The sequence below is a fragment of the Malus domestica genome, chromosome 17, assembly GCF_042453785.1.
Source record: "Malus domestica chromosome 17, GDT2T_hap1".
NCBI classification, from domain to species: Eukaryota; Viridiplantae; Streptophyta; class Magnoliopsida; order Rosales; family Rosaceae; genus Malus; species Malus domestica.
The window spans coordinates 11,718,698-11,744,857 of NC_091677.1; the positions used below are offsets into that span (position 1 = coordinate 11,718,698).

Sequence of the window (26,160 nt, forward strand, 5' to 3'; positions counted from 1 at the left end):
CAGTTTGATGGAAAAGGAAACCCAAAACAGCACGTTGCACATTTCGTCGAAACTTGCAACAACGCGGGGACGGAGGGAGACTACCTCGCCAAGCAGTTTGTGCGCTCGCTGAAAGGAAATGCCTTTGAGTGGTACACAGACCTAGAGCCTGAGTCCATCAACAGTTGGGAGCAATTAGAGCGGGAATTCCTCAACCGCTTCTACAGCACCCGCCGCACTGTGAGCATGCTAGAGCTAACGAGCACAAAGCAGTGGAAGGACGAGCCAGTCATTGACTACATCAACAGGTGGCGCACTCTAAGCCTCGACTGTAAAGACAGGCTCTCGGAAACCTCTTCAATCGAGATGTGCATCCAAGGCATGCAATGGGGTTTGCAATACATCCTTCAAGGCATTAAACCACGGACCTTCGAGGAATTGGCCACCCGTGCCCATGACATGGAGTTAAGCATCGCCCATCATGGGAAGAAGGAACCGATCGCCGACTACAAGAACGACAAAGTTCTTAGGCCAAAGGTGGAGAAGGCTACGTGGAAATCCACCAAAGAAGCAATGACAGTCAACACAGCTCCCGTCAAAATCCCTACACGAGGCAAGGCGATTCAAGCCGAAGGCTTTCGTGATCAAGAGATGCGTAGACGCACTTTGAAGGAGCTTGAGGAGAAAACTTATCCATTCCCCGACTCTGATGTGGTTGCCATGTTAGAAGACCTGTTGGACAAAAAGGTGATCAGTTTGCCTGAGTGCAGACGGCCGGAAGAGATGAATCGTACCGACAGTCCAAGGTACTGTAAATTCCACCGCTTCATCAGTCATCCGACAAAAAAAAATCTTCGTGTTGAAAGATCTCATCATGAAGCTGGCTCAAAAAGGAATCATCGAGCTAGATCTTGACGATGTGGTGAAGTCAAACTATACCACCATCACTTATGGCTCTTTCGACACAAAGTTTTCACCTCAACCGCTGGGGGCATCCTCCAAGACAAGTAAAGTTGAAGGATGGACTCAAGTCACTCCTAAGAAATTGCACAAGAAGCATACATCTCCTCCACAAGTCTGCCAATCGGAAAGAGGGCAAAGCAGCTCTTGTCAACCTTCAAAGCAACGTGAACGTGTTGAAGATGATGAAACTTCGACACGAAGATCGTCCGTCCCCATCACAATGCGCGATTTCTTGCCCGAAGACTTCTTCAATCACTCGGTCAAGGCTCCTTGCTATGAAGATTGTGAGGAACGCCTCTCCAAAATTGCTTGACAAATTCACCAATGCTCCTTGTTCGCACGAGCCTAAACTGCACGAACCAAAGCTCATTGTCCGCACGAGCCTAAACTGTAGGACACGAGGCTCCTCACCTGCACGAGCCTAAACTGCAAACGACACCAACACTCCTTGCCTGCATGAGTTAAAACTGCAAACGGCACAAAAAGAAAATTCCAAAAAATATGTATGTATTTGAACTACGTTTTGACTTGATCTCTTTCTTTGGAAGGGTACGTAGACAGCTTGAATATTCAATTTCAAGTTCAGTCACATCAAAATAAAAAATAAAAAAATGTTTTATTAAATAGAGTCAATTTTATTACAAAAAAAAAAAAAAAAAAAAAAAAAAGATACAATTTCTTCAAAAGAAAAAAAAAAAAGGAAAATATATATATATACAAATCCCCGCCCTCATCGAAGCCCAAAGGCAGCTTCTCCTCCGTAGCCCAAAATCCACTTGGACCCAGCACTCCATTTTACAGACCTAGAAGCCCAGAGACCGGCTAGTTCTGCTGGCTGCCCAAGTGGCCCACTTGGCTCCTTCTTTTCCCCATGTCTTCAGCCTGATCTACATAGTCATCGACTCCTCCGATTCCAACCCAGCGAACCCAACTCCGGGCACGCTCCGCCACGCCGTCATCTAAAACGAACCCCTCTGGATCATCTTCTCGGCCGACATGACCATTAAGCTCAAATACGAGCTCATTGTCAACAGCTTCAAGACCATCGACGGCCGCGGCGTCAACATCCACGTGCACCACTGCAAGCCCGCCCGCCACTGTTAACCACCGGTTCAGCTCAGCTCAATTGCGTTGAAGGTAAGACAGACCCTGTTTCTGATGCTGCCATTTTCTTACCTTCCAAACAGAACCCAGATGAGAAATTGGGGCCAAATCTCAAATCTGATCCCTCAGAATTTTCAGTGGCGAAATCGAAATACAACCCAGGTGGGAAAAGGGGTTCAAAGGCGAAATTGAAAAGTGGTTCAGTCTCATCCCCTTCAAATTCCTCCAATTCCTCTCCGGAAAGTGCAATTTTCTCGCCACCAAGAACCCCTTCCCCTCGGGTGTCGAATCTCTGCTCATTCTTTGAGCTTCGGCGGCTCTGTCGCTTTCCCTGCTCATCGCCGATGTGGATCCGGCCTCCGCTCTCGTCACTCCGCCCTGGTCGCCCTGATCGTGCACCTTCCTCCATTTCACAGCTGCCGGATCCCATGCCCAATAAGCCCATGAAGAAGCCCAAGTCTCTATCTAGCAGCCCTTTCTCCTTCTTCCTCGGACGCCGAGGGCAAAGCCTGGGTACGGACCCAGATCAAACCCAGAATGCCGCCAATTCTCTCACTCCCAAGATCTGTCCTTTGGACCAGCTTCACCAACCTTTTCTGAATCTGGTTTCAACAAGGAAGACATCTGTTTCTCAATGGATGTTGTGGCCTTCACTGAATATTGCAGGTTTCTTTTCTTATGCTTTTCGATTTCGAAGAAGACGAGGTTGAATCAGGGATTGGAAAATTACAGAGGGAGACTCGAAGTAGAGACCCCAAGTCGAAGACATCATGGTCGGATGCTGCTGCTAAGAATTTGGCCGTGGTTCTCCGATTCGCGATCCCGGGACGTTCTGAAAGCTTGTCATCCACCTGCCGCCTGCCATCGGTTTCTGGAGTCTACGTCACCGTCGTCAAATATCTGCTGTTAGGAAAGGTGTCGGCGGTGATTTCACCGTTGACGACCTCCTCGACTTCTCTAATGAAGACCCCCTTCGACTGACGCAATCACTGGTGTCCAATCCAAGGACGTCACAATTCAACCCGAACCTGCCGTTTCTGCCCGTATCTTCCTTCCTAAGATCCAAGACCCGGCCCAAAAGCTCCCCGTTCTCCTCTACCTCCACGGCGGTGGGTTTATCTTCGAGTCTGCGTTCTCTCCTATTTTTCACAACTTCGTCGACCGATTGGCAGCTGAAGCCCACGCAATCGTACTGTCCGTCGAATATGGGTTGTTCCCGGATCACCCCGTACCGGCTTGCTATGAAGACTCATGGGCGGCGCTCAAATGGCTCGCGTCCCATGCTAGTGGGGATGGAACCGAGTCGTGGTTAAACAAGTACGCTGACTTTGACCGGTTATTTATAGGCGGGGACAGCGGTGGAGCAAATTTGTCGCACTATTTGGCTGTCCGGGTCGGGTCCATCGGGCAACCGGATTTGAAGATTGGTGGAGTTGTGTTGGTGCATCCGTTCTTTGGGGGCTTGGAGGAGGACGACCAAATGTTTCTGTACATATGTCCGGAGAACGGTGGGTTGGAGGATCGTAGGCTGAGGCCGCTCCCAGAGGATTTCAAAAGGCTAGCTTGCGGGAAGATGTTGATATTTTTCGCGGCGGGAGACCATCTGAGAGGGGCGGGCTAGCTGTACTATGAGGACCTGAAAAAAGAGTGAGTGGGGCGGGAGTGTCGACGCGGTGGAGCATGGTGAAGGACATGTGTTTCACTTGTTCAATTCGGACTGTGAGAATGCTGCGGACTTGGTGAAAAAAAAAAAAAAAAAAAATTGGATCCTTCATCAACCAAAAGTAGTTACCTTACTTTGCTGCCCATCCAACTTCCTCCATACTACCCCCTCGTCTTCATCTCTCGAGTCACGGCGGAACACTGCAAACAAGCTCATTCTTCCTCCGCGACGGCAGGCAGGCTATGCAACGGGTCTGCAGTGGCTGTGCTCGGTGGCAGTACAACGGGTGTACAGCTGTTGTGCTCTGTGGCTGTGATCAGTGGCAGTGCAATGGGTGTGTAATGGCTGTGCTCGGCTGTGCTCGGCAGGCAGTGCAATGGCTGTGCTCAGTGGTTGTGCTAAGTGACAGTAGTGGTGAAGCGTCTTCCTCTGCACCTCCGCCATGGCCGCCGCCTTTGAATGAGATTGACAAAACCAAAGTTTATCAATACACACCCAAAGACCTCCTCCGTCTTTTGCCTCGCAGCTGCCAACGACTTCAACAACCGCCGTCAAACGACTAGCCGGTCGTGAAGCTCGAAGCACCATCTTCTCCGTCCTCCTTGCTCCGCTCCCTGCAAATTCCTCTACCCATCACCTAAATTTATACAAAAAAATATATAATAAAAAAAGGGGATGGTGGAGCAAAGTGGTGTTGCCACCACGTGAAAAAAAAAAAAAAAAAAAAAAAAAAAAAAGAAAAGGTGCATCAGGCACCATGTGCAAAGAAAAGAAAAAATAATAATATAATAATATATAAAAATGGGATGGTGGATCAAAGATGGGGAACAGCCCCATGGCAGATCAAAAGTTTCTGGTGGTGCATGGGCACTATGTGCAGAAAGAAAAAAAAATTGTAAAAAAATGATGATGGAACTTGGCGCATCCAGCACCAAAAGAAAAAGAAAAAATAAATAAATAATAATAATAATAAATAAATAAATAAATAAATAATAAAATAATAAAAAAAAAACAAAAAAAAAAACAAATGCATATAGAGAAATAGAAGGTCCATTTTATTTATTTTTCTGGAAATTTTACATAAATTTGCATTATACATAAATTAAAAAAAAAAATCAAATCAAATCAAATTTACAAGAAGGGATCTTCAAGGACGATCAGGTGCCGCCTCACCACTCGGCAGAGCTCCAGAAATAAGAGGCGCCGGAGGTTGACTGTTTGAAGCCACACCACTCGGCGGAACACCAGGAGGAGGAGGCACCGAAGGTTGATCATTAGAGGCTTCATTACGCGGAACAGCCCCAGAAGACGAAGGCAAATGCTGCTGGAACAAACCCACAAACCTCTGATGATCAAGTAAAATCTGACCATCAGATTCCTGCATCTGGTCAATCTTCCTCTTCATGTTTGTCGCATAGCTATGGGCGAGCTTATGCAACTGTATATTCTCCTGCTTGAGCCCTCTAATCTCTTGTTTGAGACTCATCACCTCAGCCGCTAATGATTCAACTTGACGGGTTCGAGCAAATAGACGTTGGGCCATATTAGACACAGAACCTGCACACTGCACACTGAGAGCCAGAGAATCCTTAACAGCCAACTCATCAGACCGTTTGGAAAGTAGTCTGTTATCTCTGGGAGTGACAAGGTTTCGAGCCACCACCGCAGCGGTCATATCATTCTTCACCACCGAATCCCCAACGGTAAGAGGACCAGTAGGGGATATGAAGGATGGGCGCCATATGTTGTCTAGAGAAGGCGGGACTACCTCTTCACCAAGGTTCAAGTCAAAACGACGATCGGAGGGGCCAGACATTTTCAAAATTGTTGAAAGAAAGAAGAGATCGGACAAATCAAGATCTTAGAAGTTCAAGAAGGGAGTTTCTACAAGCGAAAATTCAAGTGTGCTTTGAAAAGAACTGCGTGCCTCTATAAAAATCAGCACTCGACGGGATTTCAGAGATCGAAGAGGTGAGCTCAGAGTTCGAAAATGCCGATTCAAAAATCGAAGAGGCAAGCTCAGAAATCGGAGAAGCATCTTGCTTTTCCAGACGCGTTAGCACCCGTCACAAGCAAGCTCAGCTTTGCGGAAATCACGGGCAATTTGTTAAAGCGCCAATCCCAGGTATCGAAGAGGCGCCAGTCTTTTTCAGCCTCGTCAGCACCCGTCACGTGCAAACTCAGCTTTGCGAAAATCACGGGCAATTTGTCGAAACGCCGATCCCAGATATCGAAGAGGCGCCAGTCTTTTTCAGCCTCGTCAACACCTATCACATGCACACTCAGCTTGACGAAAATTACGGACAATTTGTCGAAGATTTCTGATAAAGAAGAAAGCACGTGAAGCCATACTGATCAATCACGCATTGGTTACCGACACGAGTAAAAGAATAGTACCTCTACAAGTACTAAAGAAATTCCTATAACTGTCCACCTTCACCCTTCATAGCAAGGCAGACATATAGAACCTTTCTTCATCTCTGAGAATGCCTTCCCAACGAAGCCTCTCGGGTCACTCAGTGTTCCTTATTCCTTGGGGTACCTCTGCAAGCCAATGACTCCAAAGCAAAAGTATCTCATATCACCAGGGTAGAAAGCAAGAGTATCTCATATCATGCGTTCTCCCTGTCCTTTCCTTTGTCCTTGTTCTTACCTACAAAGACAAGGATAAAGAAAACAATATGCCGGAACCTCCACTCAAACTCGGGTAAGGAACCGACTGCTTGGAACCCTTCCCTGATTGCCTACTTAGCACTGTTCTCGAGTACTCGTCTCCCACTGCTGCTGTACTTCCAAAGAAGTTGCCACATCTGCCTGAAGAACGGATAAGGCAAGTGAAAATGATACCTTGCAGCATGTGAAGACAACGTGCAGAAGAAACAAGCAGAGAAGAATGCGGTCTGCAAAGTCAACTCAGCAGAAGGAGTCCGAACTGAGGAACTCGAGAAACTGCTACATCTGCCTGAAGAAACAAGCAGAGAAGAATGCAGCATGCACAGTCAACTCAACAGAAGGAGTCTGAAATGAAGAACTCGAGAAGATGCCGCATCTGCCTGAGGAACAGTTAAAGGAAATGAAAATGATACCTTGAAGCATGGGGAGACAAGTGCAACAAAGCACGTGCTGAGTCATCCGCTACTTCTTCAAAATCAAAAGTATCTCATATCATCAGGTTTGTAATCACTCCGGGTAGAGGACTCGTTTTGACCCTCAAATTCTTGGGTCGACTTGCTAGGCGTTGTGGGCTGCATGTGCCGTTTCACCACCCTTGGATCAAATCCTTAAAGATCAAGTCACCAACTGGAAGAAGAACCCCTCAATCTTGAAGATCATACTGTTGACCAAACTGCTCAGGTGTGAATTAGAAAGATTGAACAAAGAAACAGGTTGTCACCTTTACCTCGTGCCTGCTCGCCATGTGTTCGAATCAACCTTCAAGAATCAAGCCTCAACGGCCCTTGAAGAAGTTTCCGGCCAAATTCAAGATCAAGCCTCGACGGCCCTTGAGGAAATCACAAGTCCGATTCAAGATCAAGCGTTCACCATATTTGAATCAAATCCAGTTCAAGAACAAACTGTGGAAAATCAACAATTGGAGGAATCCAAAAAATCCTCCAACCCAGTTCAAGATCAAAGTTGTGGAAAGTCAACAAGCGTAACAAGCCGATTCATCCACTACCAAAGCCAAATATCATCTACCACATGAAGCTCCTTGTGGCCCAATTTCAACCTTCAAGATCAAGCCTCGACAGCCCTTGAAGAAATCTCAAGCCCAATTCAAGATCAAGCCTCAACGGCCCTTGAAGAAATCTCCAGCCCAATTCAAGATCAAGCCTCGACGGCCCTTGGATCGACATCTACAGTAAGGGACTTCAAAACGCATCTCCTACACGTGACAATCACATGTATACGACGTGCTTTGAAGTGGGGGCATTTGTAGACATCGAAATTTCGGTAAATAAATGTTGACCGATAAATCAAAGTGTCAACGCTCATGTATTGCATAAATTTTACACGTAGCATGTGACTCAACGAAAATTGAAATGAGTTGGAAAAGTCATCAAATAAGACACGTGTCAACACCTGGCAGAAACGACTTATTTCATCTGGGATATTATATTCAAAATTAGGTCTTGGAAAATTCTATAAATACAAGCCCATTTCATTCATTTGGGAGGACCAATTCATATTACACCTTGAAGCTCTGAAGCTCTGAAACTCCGAAGCTCTCAAGCATCCAGGTTCCCGAAGAATCAAGAAAGCTCTCTTCGTTCTTCGTTCATCGTTCATCCAAGATCAAGCCCCAACGGTCCTTTGGATCAACAATCATCCACCAATTCAAGATCAAGCCCCGACGGCCCTTGAAGAAAGCACCATCGTTCATCATCCGTTCATCCAAGATCAAGCCCCAACGGTCCTTTGGATCAACAACGTCGACAAATCCACACACATCCAACCGTTCTTCAAGATTAAGCCCAAAAGCCCTTGAATATCCGTTCATCACTGTTCTTCAAGATCAAGCCCAAAAGCCCTTGAAGATCCGTTCATCACTGTTCTTCAAGATCAAGTCCCAACGGCTCCTTGAAGATCCGCTCAAATCCACCTTCAAAGATCAAGCCCACGGCCCTTTGAAGAAACTTCCAACAATTCATCCAAGATCAAGCATCAACGACCCTTGGATCAACAAAACATCCACCAATCAACACCTTACGGAGATCGAATCAGAGGATCAAATTAGAGAGAGATTGTAACCCAAAATTATCAAAAATACAAATATTTGTTTGTGCACGTTGTTCTTGTCTCTTTCGTTTCAGGAATTTTCCGTGTTCACAGTTATATATCCCAATTTGACGTTAATTAGGTTTTCCTTACTTGGAAGACATATAATATCTTTAATAAGCCTAAGCCTAATTTGTACGACTACGCTTTATAGACGCTGAGCATTCCGGTCTTTTTCCCTCGTATCATGGGCCAAAAAAATCATGGTCCCATACGTGAGGGAGTAAATTGGTTCGAACTCTACATTAATGAAATTTGGACATAGAATCTCTCACATACATCCAAGATCTAAATTCCCATACGACATCTAGCTATCTGTAGTTCTCATTGACCAAAAAAAAAAATTCTGTAGTTCTCATTCCCACCTGCATCAAAGCCTTTGAAGGCTGCTGAAATGTATACAGTTAGGGCCAGCCCACGATTTTCCTCACTTCAAGACTACAGCTTGATAAAATATAGGCCCAAATCATATATAGTGACCGGGAAGATAAAGCATACATAGTATATCCTTCACTTAGATGCACCATTTCGTGAAAAATGATTTACATAAAATGAGTTTAAATTCATCATGATCACTAATACAAGGTAATGTATAAGACTCTGTCCTACCCATGACCTCGTATTAATAATCTGGGACACAGTGACGGCTATGAACTTGTTTCATATAAATCTTTCTCTTCAAGTCTCAAAACCCTTTTTCCATCACAAGTTTGGGAAATTTTCACATTTTTTAACTTTTAGGTGGCTCCAGCTCCATGCTTGATATCAAGGAATTTTTTACCATGACTACCACTTCTCCATGTGCTGTTACTAAATCAATCATGATCATGGGTGATAACATGAGCGGACGACATACTAGGCATAAGATATAATATTAATAAATGAATATATATGTTATAATATGAGTGAATTAGTAATATTGGATGATGGTTTTTTCTATTTCAAAGGAAAGTGATTTTCACACCTTTTTAGGCTCTTATACACTTATGTTTACCATGATCATCTATTTCATTTGAATAAATGACCAGAAATAAAAAGAACTGTGAGAGAAATTAAAAAGAGTGAAAATCACTTCCCATTTCAAGTGACAAGCACTGAAATGATACACACACATTCACACCCCATAAGCCAAAAAGAACAGATGCAATGCAATAGGCTCATAGCATGCATGTTTGTCTGAAGCCCTTTTGACCTAAAAGTACTTGTCAAAAACCAATTTAACAATAATCTAACTAGCATTGGTAGCTAGATTCCTTGAGCACTGAATTCCAGTACTGTATAAGTTTAGTAAGGCTGACCAAAGCAGCTTCCAAAGCCTTCATCATGTTTCATATATTTTGGGGCATTCCGCATGCTCTCTACAGTCAACAGTTTTGCAGCCTTTGAAATCCACCCACTGGATCAACTCACACACTCACTGCTCATCCACCCACATCGCCAATTCCTAAAGCATTTGGACCATTGGCAATCGCATGGGTCGTCCATTTACTTTAACCTACAGAGTCGGGGATTCAAACTTAACTGCAAAAAGACAATACAGTTCTTTGAGTCTTACTTGTAACCACTTCTTTCGTTTACATTAGTTTTTTTTTTCTTTTCACTTTCTCAGTATCTATATTTACTATTATTGGGCTGATTTGGTATTATTGTACTTTGAAAAAAAAAATTGATTATGCTGTGCTGTGAGAATAAGCTCATTTTTGTTGATTCACGTTTTCACCTTTTTTTTCACCCAAAACTATTAAAATAAGTTGTTTTAAAGTGTTTATCAAACACATTTTTAAGCTCATTTTTTATACCCAATTTTTATAAAAGCACATTAGTATCAAACCAGTACTTATTTTCACCTTTAACTGTGCAATGATTAAATTAGTAACTAGTGGAGGGAGCATCTTTCCAGCAGTGGCGTCACGAAGTCTCCATCTCACCTCTGTCTGTGGATCTATATCTCTATCTAGTGTTTATTTGTACCAAAATTATGGGTAAAGAGTTAATCGTTATTAAAAGACATCACAGTTTTATGTGCGTGTATAAATTATTTTTATATACATATCATATTGTGATTAGCAAGCAAAAAGCATGACTTCTAGCATGTAAAAAATCATACTTAAATACGTATGTGCATAAATTTTCTACTTTGTAATTTTAGTATATTATTTTTATATATGTATTATACTATAATTTGTAATTTGTAAGTAAAAAAGGAACCGTCAGGCAGTTTCCATTATTATTACTTATATATATTTTGTCACGTAACATGTGTTCTAGTATTAGAAAATGCAAGCATCGTTTGACCACTGTTGTTGGGGTGGATATTGATGTTTTGCCCACTCTCTTCCCATGTGCCCAGCTAAGTTTTGAATCTAAAGACATCCTATTAATTTATAACCCGATCGGACAGCAGTGATCAGTTTTAGCTAGTCTCTTGTTTTCTACTGTTTGTTTTTTGTTCAAGTTTTTGTCAACATGCAGTAAACAAGTCTTTCAGGTGTGGATCAGCGTAAGTACTTGATTTAACTAGGTTTAATCAGTAATTAACTAATATCTCTAGATATCTTAATGTATATTTGCTGGTGGCCGATGTGTACAAGGACGGAGCCAATGAAGGCTAATTGGGGCAATATGCCCCCACTCAAGTGATTTGTTTGTAAGTTGCATACTACAATTATATAATACACACGCGTTTTTTTTTTTAAGAAAATATATGTACTTAGTATCCAACATACTTTCATACTGTGTATACTCCATATCAAATACTATATGAGCAAAAGTGCTCTTGTTCTGTCATTCAAACTGAAAAACTCACTCTTGCGTAATTATGTAGTAATATTTTTCTTATCACTTTGCCACTTTCCACTACCACACTAAAATTTTTGTAACATTGGAATTGTGATATATTATCATTTGAAATCATTCCTATTTTCATATTGGTTATAAACCATATTATAATAAGGTTTTCTTAATTGATTTTTAAGTTGCCCACACTAAAAGAAATTTGAGCTCCGTCCCTGGATGTGTAACAGTTTAGGATATTTGTAATTTTGTATGTCCTAGGTCTGTTTTAAAGGATATTACTAATTGATTGGGAAGTGGGAAAAAGAGGTCAGCTCTTTTCTTTCATTATTTTTCATGAGATCCATTTGGATGCTCTAATAGAACGAAATGGAAAATGTGTACATTGCTGAATTTTCATTTACGTGATTACAGAGGTGTGACGGTCAAATTGCTACATAATGCTAGTGTTACGTATCCACATATTATAAACACGTTTTTATCCAAGTTAAAAAGTTTTTGTAATTTCAGTAGGAACGTGAAGTTTCGTTATTTAGTAGTCTAATTACCTAAATGAGGGGTGAAGAGGTATACTTAAAAGGGATACTTTGAATACGGTCCCTAACTACCAATGTTCTTTTATTTAAACTTTTGTAGTTTTTAGTTTTTTATCGAAATTCCTGACATTAATGTAATAATGTGTTTCTATGTAGGTATTATATTTTTAAATTAAAAATAAAATTTGTAGTTATTTATATTAACAAAATTTAAATTAAAACCCATAATATATGGGATTAAAAATATTAAAGATAAATTATACTCTCCAATATATTGTGTATATACATGTATATACACAGGTACGTTCATAAAAAAACTAACCAAAAAATTATTGTACCAAAACATGGGTACATTTTTCAAAAAAAGAAGAAGATATTAGGCTTAATAACATTATTAATTTCTTCAATTAAACTTGACATAGATACATTCTCAAATCAACGAAATAGAATATACCCTTATAAGTTTAAAAATGGATTATAGAAAAGATTGAATGAAATTTATATAAAAAATGGGTACATATTAGATTAAAAAGGGTACAATTTTTATATAACAAATTGGTATATTTAAGAATGGGTACATATCAATTTTTTATAAAAATTAATGGGTACAAACTTATTCTTATTTTATTTTTTATATATTTGAAATGTTTGAATTGAAAATTAATTAGGAGCTTAATAAGGGTGTGAGTATTAAAACTCTAAATCAATTACTAATTTTTATTATGAAAATTATGTAACTTACATGTAATTCATTAATATATTAATGCTACAGACTTTGATCAAAATATAAAAACTGATAAGATCTTAGTCAATGAACATTAGAAACTAGGGATCGGATACTAATTTTTCCACCCTATATGATAAACACCTTGATCACAAAAATGCTATAACACAAATTGCAAACAAGTTCAATGCGTTCCCTGCATATGACAACCTAGGAACTCAAGCCAATCCGTCGTTCTAGGATTTGGTGGTTCTAGCAACAACTATGTGAGTGCACTTCAAGTATCATGATATTATCACCATTAACATACCATCAGCAAACATAAAGATGTTTTTCTTGACCCAGAAACCAATTGGTAAAAACTGGGGGTACTCTATGGCCAATGAAAAATCGACTATGAATGCAAGAAGCAATATCGATATCACAAGGAGATGCAAGTTTTACCAGCTACTAAGTCCATAACAACCTGTACTTATGCAGCTTCCTCATTAATCTTCCAGTGCGATTCTTGCTCTTGAATTTGTAGTGACAATCTTCTTCTTGATGGCTCCTTTTTTTATTTTTTTTCAAAGAACATTGGACGGTACGAAATTATTTTTAATGATAATGAAAATAGAAGTTACACTTAGGCCTGGTTTGGTACTGAGGTGATTCTGAAAAAAAAAACTGATATAAAAAAAAGCTGGGAGCTGTTTTTGTGTTTGGTAAACATTCAGCTTCAGTTTTTTTTCACAGTTTTGGGTGAAAAAAAGCCAAAAACAAGAAGCTGCAAAAACCAGTTTTTTTTCACATCTATTTTACATAAAAGTTTACCAAACACTATAATATTGTTTTTTTTTTTCAAAAGCATTTTTACAAAAAAATTTACCAAACACTCTGCTGTTTTATTTCACAGCTACTTATTCTCACAGCACAGCAGAAACAACTTTTTTTCAAAGCACAGCAATGCCAAACCAGCCCTTAGTCAGGGGCATAAAATTTATACCTCATAATACAGGGAAAAAAAATGATAAAAGTACATGAGAAAGAAGGGGGGACAAAATTTTTACCCCTTAACTCCTCTGAAGCTAAACCTAAAAGGTCTAAACTTGCAAAAGAAGTCGAACAACATTACAAGGTTAGGGAAAAAAAACAAGAAAGTGAGACAAACTTGTATGTTGGAGTGCACATTAATTTGAGAAGTGAAAGCCAGGCAAGGCAACATAGTACGAAACAAAGCAACACGACGTTGGCAAAAGGGAATCATGCCATACCAAAGTTGGAGAGACATGTCCAAGTTAGCAAAATTGTCCACAACAATATTTCCTTCGCAATATATGTGAGAGTCGTAGAAAGTCATATTTTAAATACGGCTCAAACAAATAGACCATTGGAGAGCAGAAACAACATCACTTTCCAATCAAAGATAATGCTATGTTAACTCTATACCAATAATAATTGTTGGTATTCTGCAAAAGAAGATTTGCGATGACCATTCCATTGGCAGAAACCACTAAGAAACTGACCATGATAATCCCTGAAAACTCCACCACAAGCAACAAGACCAGGATTCTCTGTAAACAAGCCATGTGCATTAAGTTTAATCCAAAAAAAAAGCAAGGAGACCAAAACACAGGAAAAATCACTAAACGCACAAAAACACGAGCAAATGACAGCCTTCTTCTTGATGCTCAATCACAATTCAATATGCATGAGATGAAATGAATGGTTGGGTTTGAAAGATGATCCTGAAGAACAACTAATTCTTCCAAACTAGATGAATTAAGCTAGCATGTGTGCTTATGCATCTGCTTTAAAACTTAGAATCTATATCAAAACATCATAGGCAGATGGAGAAGTCTTAATTGCATACACCTTTATTCGTTTAAGTGATGCAAAAAGGTTGACACCCACGCCACCACTGATAATTAGAAGTTTGACAAAGGCCAGTTTAAAGTATTAATACTTTAGTTCAACCAATAACCACCCTCCTCCAATCCCTAACTACTGAAAAGTTATCCTATAGAGGAAATAATTCATGCATTTCGATTTGCAATATTAGGTACCACCCCCAACTAATGGAACACCATTATTGGGTATTTCTTCACCAATTATAATACAAGAGGACAACATAATTTATATGTCTTTATAAGTATTTTGGGAAATATTCGTGGACTATCACTCACCTAATATTTAAATCATTTGTGATTGAGTGACTCTTCTTTACGAAGAGTATGGCATACAAATAACAATCTGACGCAGGTAGATTTGAACTCGAATTCTGCATAGTGGGAGAAGATCCGCTCTAATCAATATAACTATCTCAATATCTAAAACTACCGGCTCTAACTAATGTGACTATCTCCATATATGCCTGTAAAATGTTCTTATGCGTGTAATATGTCATGGAGCTAGATAATGTACAATTCTACATGTATGATGTATCTTATTCCAACTAGTCGGTCCTATATTTATATGTGAAAAATATATTTAGTAACAATCAATGTAGTGAGTAATTAAGGTAATTTACATAATTTCAAAAAGAACTTGCGCTCCGATAATAGGGCAAGAAGGTGACGCAAATAAATTTAGGGTTGGGCCATAACGCCATTAACTCCACCTAACGGTTATATTATATCATCCTCACACTCCCACCATATATTCCATGAACCTGCAAAAACTTTGACCCTCGTCGTTTTACTCTGGTCACTCATGGCCAAACCACACTCTCACTCCCCACACCCACTCTCACTCCTCCTCCTCCTCCTCTCACTCCTCACTCCCTCCCTCCAACGAACCCAGAAACTCTCCCCCGTCGATCTCCGCGCCCTCATCGCAATCAAAAACTCTCTCACCGACGTCCCTTCCCGCCGTGGCTCCCCCGCCGCATTCTTCTCCACCTGGGACTTCTCCGCCCCCGACCCCTGCTCCACCTTCTCCGGCCTCACCTGCGCTTCCGGCCGAATCACTACCCTCACCCTCGGCACTGGCCTCTCCGACTCCCGCGGTCTTGCCGGGTCGCTCCCGCCCTCCATCGCCGACCTCACTGAGTTAACTCAGCTCATCCTCTTCCCCGGAATCGTCACCGGTCCGATCCCGTTTCAGCTCGGCTGGCTCGCCAGCCTCCGTGTCATCTCCCTAACCAACAACCGTCTCACCGGCCCGATTCCTCAGTCCCTCTCTCTCCTCACCAATCTCCACACCCTCGACCTCAGCTACAACAGCCTCGCTGGCCCTATCCCGCCCGGTTTGACCCAGTTATCCAACCTCAAGGTCCTGATCCTCGCATCCAATTCCCTCTCCGGCGAGGTCCCCTACAACGTGTCGTCCCAGCTACTTCACTTGGACTTCAACCGCAACGGCCTCACCGGCCCGTTACCACCCTCTCTCCCGACGACCCTCCGTTACGTGTCGCTCTCGGAAAACGACATGTCGGGCCCCATCGGCTCCGTCTTTGACTCGCTCGCCGATTTAGTCCACCTCAATCTCGGGTCCAACCGTTTAAGTGGGCCTCTCCCTCAAACTCTGTTCCGCACGACCCTCCAGTCCCTTCTGTTGCAACGGAACAATCTCTCGGGGTGGGTCCCGCAAGCAGGGTCCCAGCCCCCATTGTACGGTGAGGGTTCGATCGTGGATTTGAGCCACAATGCCATAACGGGTGAGCTGTCGCCGATCTTGGCGGGCGTGGAGAGCTTGTATTTGAATAACAACCGTCTGATCGGAACGGTGCCGAGGGAGTACGTTAAGAGCGTTTACGTGGGGACCACCAGAACGCTGTACCTGCAGCACAATTACATTTCCCGGTTCCCGGTCGAGCCCGGGTCGATGTTGCCCAATACAGTGTCGTTGTGCTTGAGTTACAACTGCATGGTGCCGCCCGTGGGGATGGAGGCGTGCCCGGCCAGCGCAGGAACGGAGCTGTCCCGGCCGGCATCGCAGTGTTCGGTGTTTAACTACGGCTAACTTGGGTACAATGATGATTAAGCCACTATACAATTAGCCAATTGGGGAAGTTTAGATTTGTATTTTCCACGTTTGTTTTGATTTTGTGTTCATATTTGTTTGCGTTAACGTGTAAGGAAGTTTCCCATGACATATATACGTGTTAATAGTAAAAAGAAAATGTTATGTTCATTTTAACTATCGTTCATGAGATTTGAATTTAAAATTAATTGATATATTTTTATTTTGTATACATATCAGGTACTGTATAATTAGCCCGTCATATAAACCCAAATATCGAATAATATAACGCATCAGTTGTTACATTTGTGAACAGTTTACAAGATATTCATAAGTTCACTAATTATTTGCATCTACTATAATTGGTAATCAATTAACACATCAACTATCACATTTTAGTACGTTAATCTCTACTAATTAATGAAATCATTTTTGTCAATCAAAGAGGGTAAAAAGACAAATTAGTCTTCTATCACACAAAAAAAATGATGGGTAGTAATGTAATTTCACAGGTTCAAGTTTTACTGTTTTTTATTGAAACCTCACCTACATGTACCTTCAATATTAAAAATAAAATATAAAATAAAAAAATAAAAAACAAAAAACAAAAACAAAAACCTCTCACTCCCCCACCGTTCACTCTCTCTCCCTCTTATTTTCTAAAAATGTATTCATACACACAAAGTATGTAGACAAATGCTAGTATTTATTATCCCAACGTTAATTAAAAAATATTTCAAATACTTTCTCACTCAATATCGACGAAGACAAAACATAAAAGGAAATATAGCCCCCTCTTATATTTTACTCTATTTGTTTTTGTTATATGATATATCTAGAGCCGACAACCGATCCACGACGAAACGTTACTTTGCAAATGTTTTTTACTAGCTGCCATGTATTTTTCAAGATTATTGCGACAAATTAAACACATAAGGAATCATTATCTTTTCCGTTTTATATTTGAAATCATGCAAACATGGAGAAAATATAAATTGTTGATTTGCCTTCGGAACTAGTATAGAGCAGTCAGTTTCTCTCTCTAAACTTAAATTTTAGCTGATTACCTCTCTAAACATTAATCAATAGCTAATTTCCCTTTTGCATTATATTTTCAAACTTTTCATCCAAGTTTCCATCCATCTTGGTCCCGCGGACAACACATGATAATTATAGGCGGGCAAAAAGATAATTGTGCTTTGGTGAATTGTGCACTAAGCCAATAATTTGTCGTTGCTAATTAATTAGCCTTCCTTGGCTAATTCAAACAAGGAATATTAGGAATAAAATTACTTTATTGCCGTCAACATTTGCTATATGACCAAAATAGATAAAAAAAAAAATTGGGTAAAAAATTCTTACATCTAACGGAGGAGGGAAATTGAATAACTATAAAAGTTCAAGGGGGTGTAATCGGTTAAAATTAATGTTCATAAAAGAAATTAGCAACTCTTTATAAGTTTTAGGGAAGAATCGACAAATACCTTAGATAAAAATATCGAGGGGCTAATAATATTTTCCGTAAATGTTTGTCGTGAAAAGCGTGAAGAAGATGGAGCCAAACTAAGTGCATAATTGAAGTTTGTCACGCACCAAACGGATCTCGATCAGCATGCAGAAGCTTGGTTGGTGGTCCACATATGCATGCATGCATGTATCCATGTTTTCATTTCATGCTTTGTCTCCTTTGACTGTGGCCCTGTGGAGATGAGTAGTTATACAGCAAACAATGCGTAAAATGAAATGGAGTTTACCTCAAGAAACATCTACAGGCTAGAGGTCCAATGCAAAAGCCAATATAATATTCACTACTCGACAACGTGCACCAACGATCTTATTCGGTGGGTTAGTGGCGAATTCAGGATTTTTTTTCCTCAGTGAAGATGAAGTTAAGAGGTCGCACTTGGTGCGATGGCAAGTGCCTTCGCCCATGAGCGGTAGGTCTCGGGTTCGAGACTTGGGAGCAGCCTCTCCATAAATGGGGGTAAGGCTAGCCGACATTCACCTCTCCCAGACCCTGCCTAAAGCGGGAGCCTTGTGCACTGGGTACGACCTTAGTGAAGATGAAGTTAGCATGCAACTTTGGTAAGTTGCCCTTGGCTACTTAATTACCCTATAGCTCAACTTCTTTTGAGTCATATAGTCAAGAATCTTATACGCGTACTAGCAGAAAATTTTCAATAAGACAATCTAATCAAAGTGAGTTGTGTACATTGGAAGTTGATTCTCGTGTTAGAGTTCTGATCATTCAGCTTGTAAGGCTAAACTACCTATAAGCGGTGTTTCCTCACCAGTAACTACAAGTTAATAATGATGCTAATGTTATAGTCTAGCGTGGGACCGAGTCATTTTCTTCCAATGACGAGTGTGAATACTTCCGTGGGGCCCACACGTATAGACAGATGAATACGAGTATTGTTAGCCTTTTCCCACAAGTGAATGAATCTACTCAATTGGTCTAAGGGCCACAAGAAAGATAGGTCATAATCGGAGTACTCCGTTTTCACAGTGGTGGTGGTGATGGCTGGGCCTCAAGGTCTCTGCTGGGCAAAAACCAGCATTTTACAAAGTTTAGCATAGGAAAATGACGTGCTTCTCTATCTGTCATGAAAGTTACAAAACAACCGCGGCAAGTGAAGCCTCATCAACATCAACAGACGATAGCAAGCCAAGTGAATGTACGATGATGTTCAGAAGTCATTGGGTCCATTTTATACCCAAATAATGTTTCTTGAAAATAATATTCCAAAAACACACCAAGTAGTTGTTTTCAAACTTTCATGGCAAAAGACTACGAAAGCAGTGAAAATTACAGTTGCCTTACACAGAACAAGTTCACTTCTATCCAGGGACGAAGTTAGAAACTTTCTTTAGCGGAAGCGACCTTAATCTCCAGACTTGAGAAAAAAAAATTCATGATAGTATAATTTCTTCTATAACTTCACTGCTTTTCTTTTCTTCTCAAATTAATTTCATTAAGCCAATTGAAGACATTTTTTCACATAAACAGCATTGTATATATTATTTAAAATTTTCAACTAATTAATTTTTTTTCTAACAAACGATATTATTTACATTAAGGAAGAGGGAAGTGGGCTTAACCTCATAATAGGCTAGCAATAATGTAGTTTAAATTCGCCTTTGGCAACTAATTAATTAAAGTACTTAAATATGATAAATTCAAGTTTTGTAAGCATCTTGATGTTTTTCTCTACACAAAAGTTTAGTAGAGGTAACTGCCCCCATCGGGTTTTAGTTGCCTCCATCCTTGCCTTTATCGTGACGTCCAAATTCAATAATATAACATCATGTGTTCATTTCTTTTCACATGATTGCACTGTTAGATTAGGACACTATGTGACAGTGAACTTGTTTCATGTAAGCTAGACTCCCTATACCACGATACTTGTCATACCAGCATTAGAGGGTACCAATAGACACCATTGATGCCACCCATATAAACGTCACCTGGAGATATCTCGTTGTGAGTATTTCACGTGATCATGACCTACTTACATGGAGACATATCACAGTGATAAGGCAGAATCTCTCCTCAAGCGAACATTGAAGATGAATAAAATAAGCAAGAGTAACTCGAAAGCTATTAGTAAAGAAATCATGAAAAAAATGTACCTCCAGTTAAATTGGAAAGGAATTCATGAAAATAATTTGCCGCACCATCTCTTAATAGCCGACGAAAAATTGTAGGGTAGTTTGGGCCAGAGTGCCAGCCCTGGGGCTGGGGCTGGGGCAGTCTAGCAATTAGTAACTGGTACAACAAAGAAGAACCATACGTTACAGGAATGCACAACAAGATATCTACTACCTCTGCCAATAATTTAAAGAACCTGAGAAAATCTCATGTGTTTTCAATAACTGAGTTCTGTCAATGTCGGTATCCTTGCAACACGGTTACACATCTCTGATCCCATTGCATTTGGGAGCAGGGTTCAATGCGTTTTTTTAAGCAAGTTGAGTTGCAGCACACGGTCGACGTAGTACTTGCACCAGAAGAAGGAAGGGCAGCGATTTATTGCACCCAAGTGGTCACATTTTATTTCGTGCATAGTGTTTCTTGTATTTCTCAATATCTCTTCACAAGACATCGTCATCTCTCTAGCATGCGATAATCTTTATAATCTCGAATCAGTTTTACTTCAGAACCACAGATTTTTGGTTTCTCCCCCATTTGAGCTCAGTTGGACAATTCATCCCTTGACAAAAATCTATCCACGTTAGAGAGAAGGAAAACAATAGAAACTATCACCGTGAAATTTTACAAACAGACCTTGAAACCAAGCACATGGCATGGGAAGCACCAACTGCAACAGACAGCACATTGTGGGCTCCCAATCCATCATCCTCCATTAAAAACTTGACTTCAACGGGGGATGGTTGGATCTCTGGCAACCCAGGTACTCCTAACTGAGAATCTTTGGTATATCCTCACATATACAACTTTCCTTTATCTGTTACGAAACAAAGGATGGGCACTCAGTAGGAATGTACGAAAGTATCACGCTTACTAGTTTGAACCAAAAAACCAAAACATCTGCCCATCCATGTTCTGATTTATGAAACTATGAATTTGCAATGCTCTCTCAAACCACCTGTAAGTCTTGAATTGTTTCCTAAAAACAATAATCTATGGTAGGAATTAACCTTTAAAGAAAAACCTGTGTCGCTACAATAGCATATTTAAGACTCATGATAAATGCTCCGGTGGAAAGTAAAAATAGAGGATGCAAGCAATTTACGCATTTGAGTACCCAAAGAAAATATTTCTAAGACCTAATTGATTACAGTACCAAATAAAGCACGAATCATTACCTGTTATAGCTGCTGAAGATGAACCCCCGCAAGCAATATAGATAACACGTTCATCAGTTAAAGCCTCGACAACTGTGGGTGTTTTCTGACTTTGTAAAGAAGAGTTGCCCAACTGACCATGCCCACCATGTCCCCAAGAAAGTACTTTACCTTCATCTGAAAATTAAACGTCAAGAAAGAAGGGTCAATAATAAGACTTAATCATTCCAGAAATAAAGGCAATAATAGTTGCTGCTGCAATCACGTTACCGGTTAATGCAAGAGAATGATGATATCCACCACTTTCTATCTGAATGATACGAACGCTTACAAGACTAGGAACTGGTTTTGGCGTCTAACCACCAACCTTATCGCCCCTTCCAAGCTCATAGTTAGAGTTTGCTCAGGAAACACCCAGAAAACACAACATATTAGCTTCATACAGTGGAGCGGCTAAAAGTCAGTCAAAGTCTCAAAGATGGCAATAATATCAAGAACCAATTAGCCAATCCCCTTATTGAAGAGTAACAGCAATGCTACCCATGACAGGAGTTCCAATGAACTTAGGATTGCTAAAATAAACAAAATCCAACTTCTTATCATCCCCTTATGGCTATATTTTCTCCATTTTTGTCAAATCTGCAGGTTGAAATTCATTTCCACTAATTTGTTGACTAATGAATCCAATGTCTTATAAAACACTTGAAAGAATAACACCATTTCCTAATAATAATTTTATACCACTTACTTGGCATGGAGTCACGGACAGTATGTGGTTAGGTTATAGTAAATAAAATCAATTCAGATGTATAAAAAAAGAAAGCAAAACACTTTCCACATAAGGGTGACAATCTTACCTCCCCAATTCCAAAGTTCCCCATCTTCCGTCAGTGCCATTGTGAAAAACCCTCCGCAAGACACGGCAGCCACTGGCATATGAAATGCTTTTACTTTGGACGGTATGCTAAGTCCACCACCCTCGTTTGGGCCTCGATTAGGACCAAGTCCCAATCTACCATCCGCTTCATCTCGACCCCAAGTATAAAGTTCTCCTACAAGCTATATCAAATTAGTGATAGCTTATTATCTACAACAACAAATCAAACATATAAACATAATCTTTATACTGGAAGGCAAATGCAGAAAGCCAGAAAGGAGTGAGAAACTGAAAAGCATGCCATCCGCAACATACTAGTTTAAATTCTTCCTATGATTATCAGTTGGAGTCAATTAATTTGTGGCATCCAGGCAGTACCAGATTTACTCCAATAAAAATGACTGTTAACAAACCTGATTCCGTGATGGCACCAGTATGCGTCCTACTAGTTGAAATATGACATATTTTCCCGCTCCATGATCCTTCTACCAATCTAGGGAACAACTCTCTAGTATAAACAGAATGTCCAAGTGCACCAAAACCACCATAACCACTACAAGCTTCATGTTTAATGACAACCATGAAGTTATCCGACCAGAAGCATGAGTTGTTATAGCAATATGGTCAAAGAACATAAAAAATATGCAGTAGACACGAAAACAATATAATTCTATCAAATGTATGAATAACTAAATAGTAAATCGATCTTTCAACTCATAACAAGCAAATGTAATTGGGCAATTTCACTGAAAAAAAAATAAATAACTGCATATAGTTGAGAGTCTTGAGACTAGAAACGATTACTCTTGCGAAGATGTAAACTTTACAAGTTATGGGCTGACTCTGCTCATTGCCACAATATGTTCTATACAGGTAAACCGTGAATTCGATACAAAACTTCCTCCTTCAGTAAGATCAAAGCAGTCAATATTTTTGCAGATTGAAAACAACAAAAGAAAACTGAATTGAATAGCAATCAACAAAATGCAATGCAACGCATCCTGTGATAAAATGCTAGAAATGTCTAATCTTTACTATTGTACCGACCATGTATAGACTTCGCCGGTGGCGGTGAGCGCCACCGAATGCAACCCGCCAAGCGCCACAAAGCGAACCGAATCCAAATTCGGGTTCAAAGTGGCAGAAACAGAGACTTCTCATGTCCAAAACCAAGTCGACCGCCGTCGCCTTTACCCCAAATCCAAAGCTTACCATCCACCAACAGCGAAGAGTGGAACAACCCACAAGAAATGCCGACCTCCACAATGCTGCGGTCGGCATTGCTCTCTTGATTCGAGCAATTAGGGGTTTGAATTCGACCCTGGGATGATGAAAGAGTGAAGGATGAGGTGGGAACGACGAGGTAGGCGACTGGGGTTGGGTAGAGTCGGTTTTCTTCGATGCCGCCGCCGAGCTGGCCGGAGGCGCCTCTGCCCCATGAGAGGAGTTGGAGGGTTGTGGTGGGGCCGTCGTCGTCTTGGGTGGTGGTGGCGGCAGTGGGTTCGTAAAGGATGGGGATTTTGGAGGTGGCGGCGGCGGTGGAGAAGGGTGAGGAGGAGAGGTGGCGAGCGAGGTATGCGAAAGAGCGGTGGCGGAGAGACAGATGGGCGCTCATGTTTACTGCTTTGCTTGTTTCGAGGTTTTTCTCCTAATTAAAAATGGAGGGTTTTAGAAAAGGGTTTAACAATTATGGATTGAATATAAATTCTCTTTATTGTTTGATTGGTTTTTTTAACTAATTTAAGGAGAGCCGATTCGAACTTGAAACATTTTATAAAGAATGTATCAATTGTATTTTATTTTTCAATATTGAAAGATATTTTAAGTTCGAATATTTTATGTATTGATGAACAAATATTAAATTAAAACGAGTACAACCTCAAGTATTATTTGATTAGTGTGACTATTTAATAAAAGGAAAACTAATGAAAAAGGCTTGAAAACTTTAAGTTTTAACGATAAGGACAAAATAAAGGGTAAAGTGAATAGTATCATGATTGACTTTTTAGTATAAAAATGTGATTTTTCGTTAAAATGAACAGTACCGGAAGCTTTTCGTTAAAGTTCCCAATAATAAATTAGGGCTCGTTGGACCAAAACCATTCGTCCTCTAGTTAACCTATCTCTTGGCAGATAAAAAGGAGAACAAAATCAGCGTTCCAGTCTTGCGAAATGTCTTCTTCTTGGTCTTCCTTGGGTGAGAGACTTGCTAGTCTCGGAACAAGTAATCTAATTTCGATTAATCCTCTAAATTTTCGTGTTTATGTTAGGGACTGTTAGGAAGAACATCGAATGACATGGGACTTGAATACACTTCACCGGCTTTTGCAAGTGCCGTGACCAACCTTATTCCATGTATTACTTCATCATAGCAGTTTTCTGCAGGTGAAGGAAATCCATTTAATTACATAGAAGTCATATATTTGATTATTGCATTAGGGTTTTAAGGATTTACATTATGATGTACTCGGGAAATTCGATATGATGAAGCTTGGTATGCAAGCAAAGACTGGGGGGACTCTTGTCGGGTTTGCTAGCGCAACGCTAATGATCCTATACAAGCGCATTGCTGTGATTTTAATGCACACCGAAGGCTCCATCAAACTGCAGCTACCTCAAAATCATCCACAGACAGAAACTAGTTAAAGGGCTCGCTTGTCCTTCTTGTATCATATTTTGCATTGTCAACATTCTACATCTCACCGGTGCCAGAAAAACCTGCATCTTTTATGAACAACTTTTTGTTGCATGGAAATTATTACAATCAATACTCATTTTATGCAATATGATTTATGCAGACAGTAACAGTTGAAATGGATCCAGCACCGATCGTTCTGACATTATTCGCATGCTTATATCGGGGAATTTACTCACGGGGATCATGGCAGCGATTCTTGATCACAAAGCATCCTCTTGGAGGTTGTCATAGAACATTACACTTCTTGCTCCTGTGTACAGTGAAAGGATTTTTAAATGTGTAATGTTTTTATTGCACAGGCCATGGAAAATTTGATGAGGTGAAATTGTTTTGTAGGGAGTTGTGATTTTGGGACTTGTAATTTATGTGCAAACTGTGCTAGTAAGAACGAGAGGTCCAGTTTTCATGACAGCATTTCGACCACTGTCTACAATTGTTGCAGCTGTTCTACAGGACTACTCATTTTCAAGGTTCTAAAAGATGTTAGGCGCCAATCGGGCAGCGGGTTGGAGCCTAGCGCCTAGACGGCTAGGCGGGAGCCTAGGTGGACTAGACGGATTTAAGTAAATCTATTGTATTTCGTGTAAATAAGTGTATGTTTATACTTAAAATATATATAATTTCATCATAAACTAGAAAATAGAATGATATATGTTGATGCACAAAATCAGCAAGGACTTTGGTACAACAGAAAATGTTAAGTTTGTGACCTTCGCTAGATTGCTCCGGTCACTAGTGTGGATAAGTATGTAAATGGATAGGGACAGGGAAGCAAACATAAAATGTACGTACTTCACCCAGATTGGCTACGTCCACAGAGTAGAATTCTCATTAATTGTGAAGGGTTTACACAAGTACATAGGTTCAAGCTCTCCTTTAGTGAGTATTAGTGAATGATTTAGTACAAATGACATTAGGAAATATTGTGAGAGAATAATCTCTATTTATAGAAGAGAGTTTCTAGTTTCATTCTGACATTGACACGTGTCGTGTTGTGATTGGCTTCTGATGTTGATACGTGTCACGCTATGATTGGCTTCTGATGTCGACACGTGTCGCGATGTGATTGGCTTCTGATGTCGACACGTGTCGCGCTGTGATTGGCCTCCTGGTTGGAGGGAAACTCTTCTGGGTCCTTGACGGTATAACGTTGACCGGTGTTCAGTAGTTTCGGGATTGGTCAAGTATAGTACAAACGACATATATATTATGAAGTATTGGAATATAATGAAAATATCGGGAAGTGTTCAATAAGTCTCTTACAATTTATTGGAAACAATAAAATGCATAAGG

The 26,160-nt window shown here is 40.5% G+C and overlaps 1 protein-coding gene and 2 pseudogenes across 1 annotated transcript; 2 read left to right on the forward strand and 1 right to left on the reverse strand.

The window, feature by feature from the left end:
• The first annotated feature begins 2,489 nt into the window (after window positions 1-2,489).
• On the forward strand, window positions 2,490-4,060 carry LOC139193363 (probable carboxylesterase 7; annotated as a pseudogene).
• Window positions 4,061-15,174: 11,114 nt separating this feature from the next.
• Window positions 15,175-16,660, forward strand: LOC103405127 (DNA damage-repair/toleration protein DRT100-like). Its single transcript, XM_008344091.4, has one exon. The coding sequence runs from the start codon at window positions 15,233-15,235 to the stop codon at window positions 16,481-16,483; it is 1,251 nt and encodes a 416-aa protein (XP_008342313.3). The 5' UTR covers window positions 15,175-15,232; the 3' UTR covers window positions 16,484-16,660.
• Window positions 16,661-20,102: 3,442 nt separating this feature from the next.
• On the reverse strand, window positions 20,103-23,867 carry LOC103405126 (RCC1 domain-containing protein RUG3, mitochondrial-like; annotated as a pseudogene).
• Window positions 23,868-26,160: the final 2,293 nt, after the last annotated feature.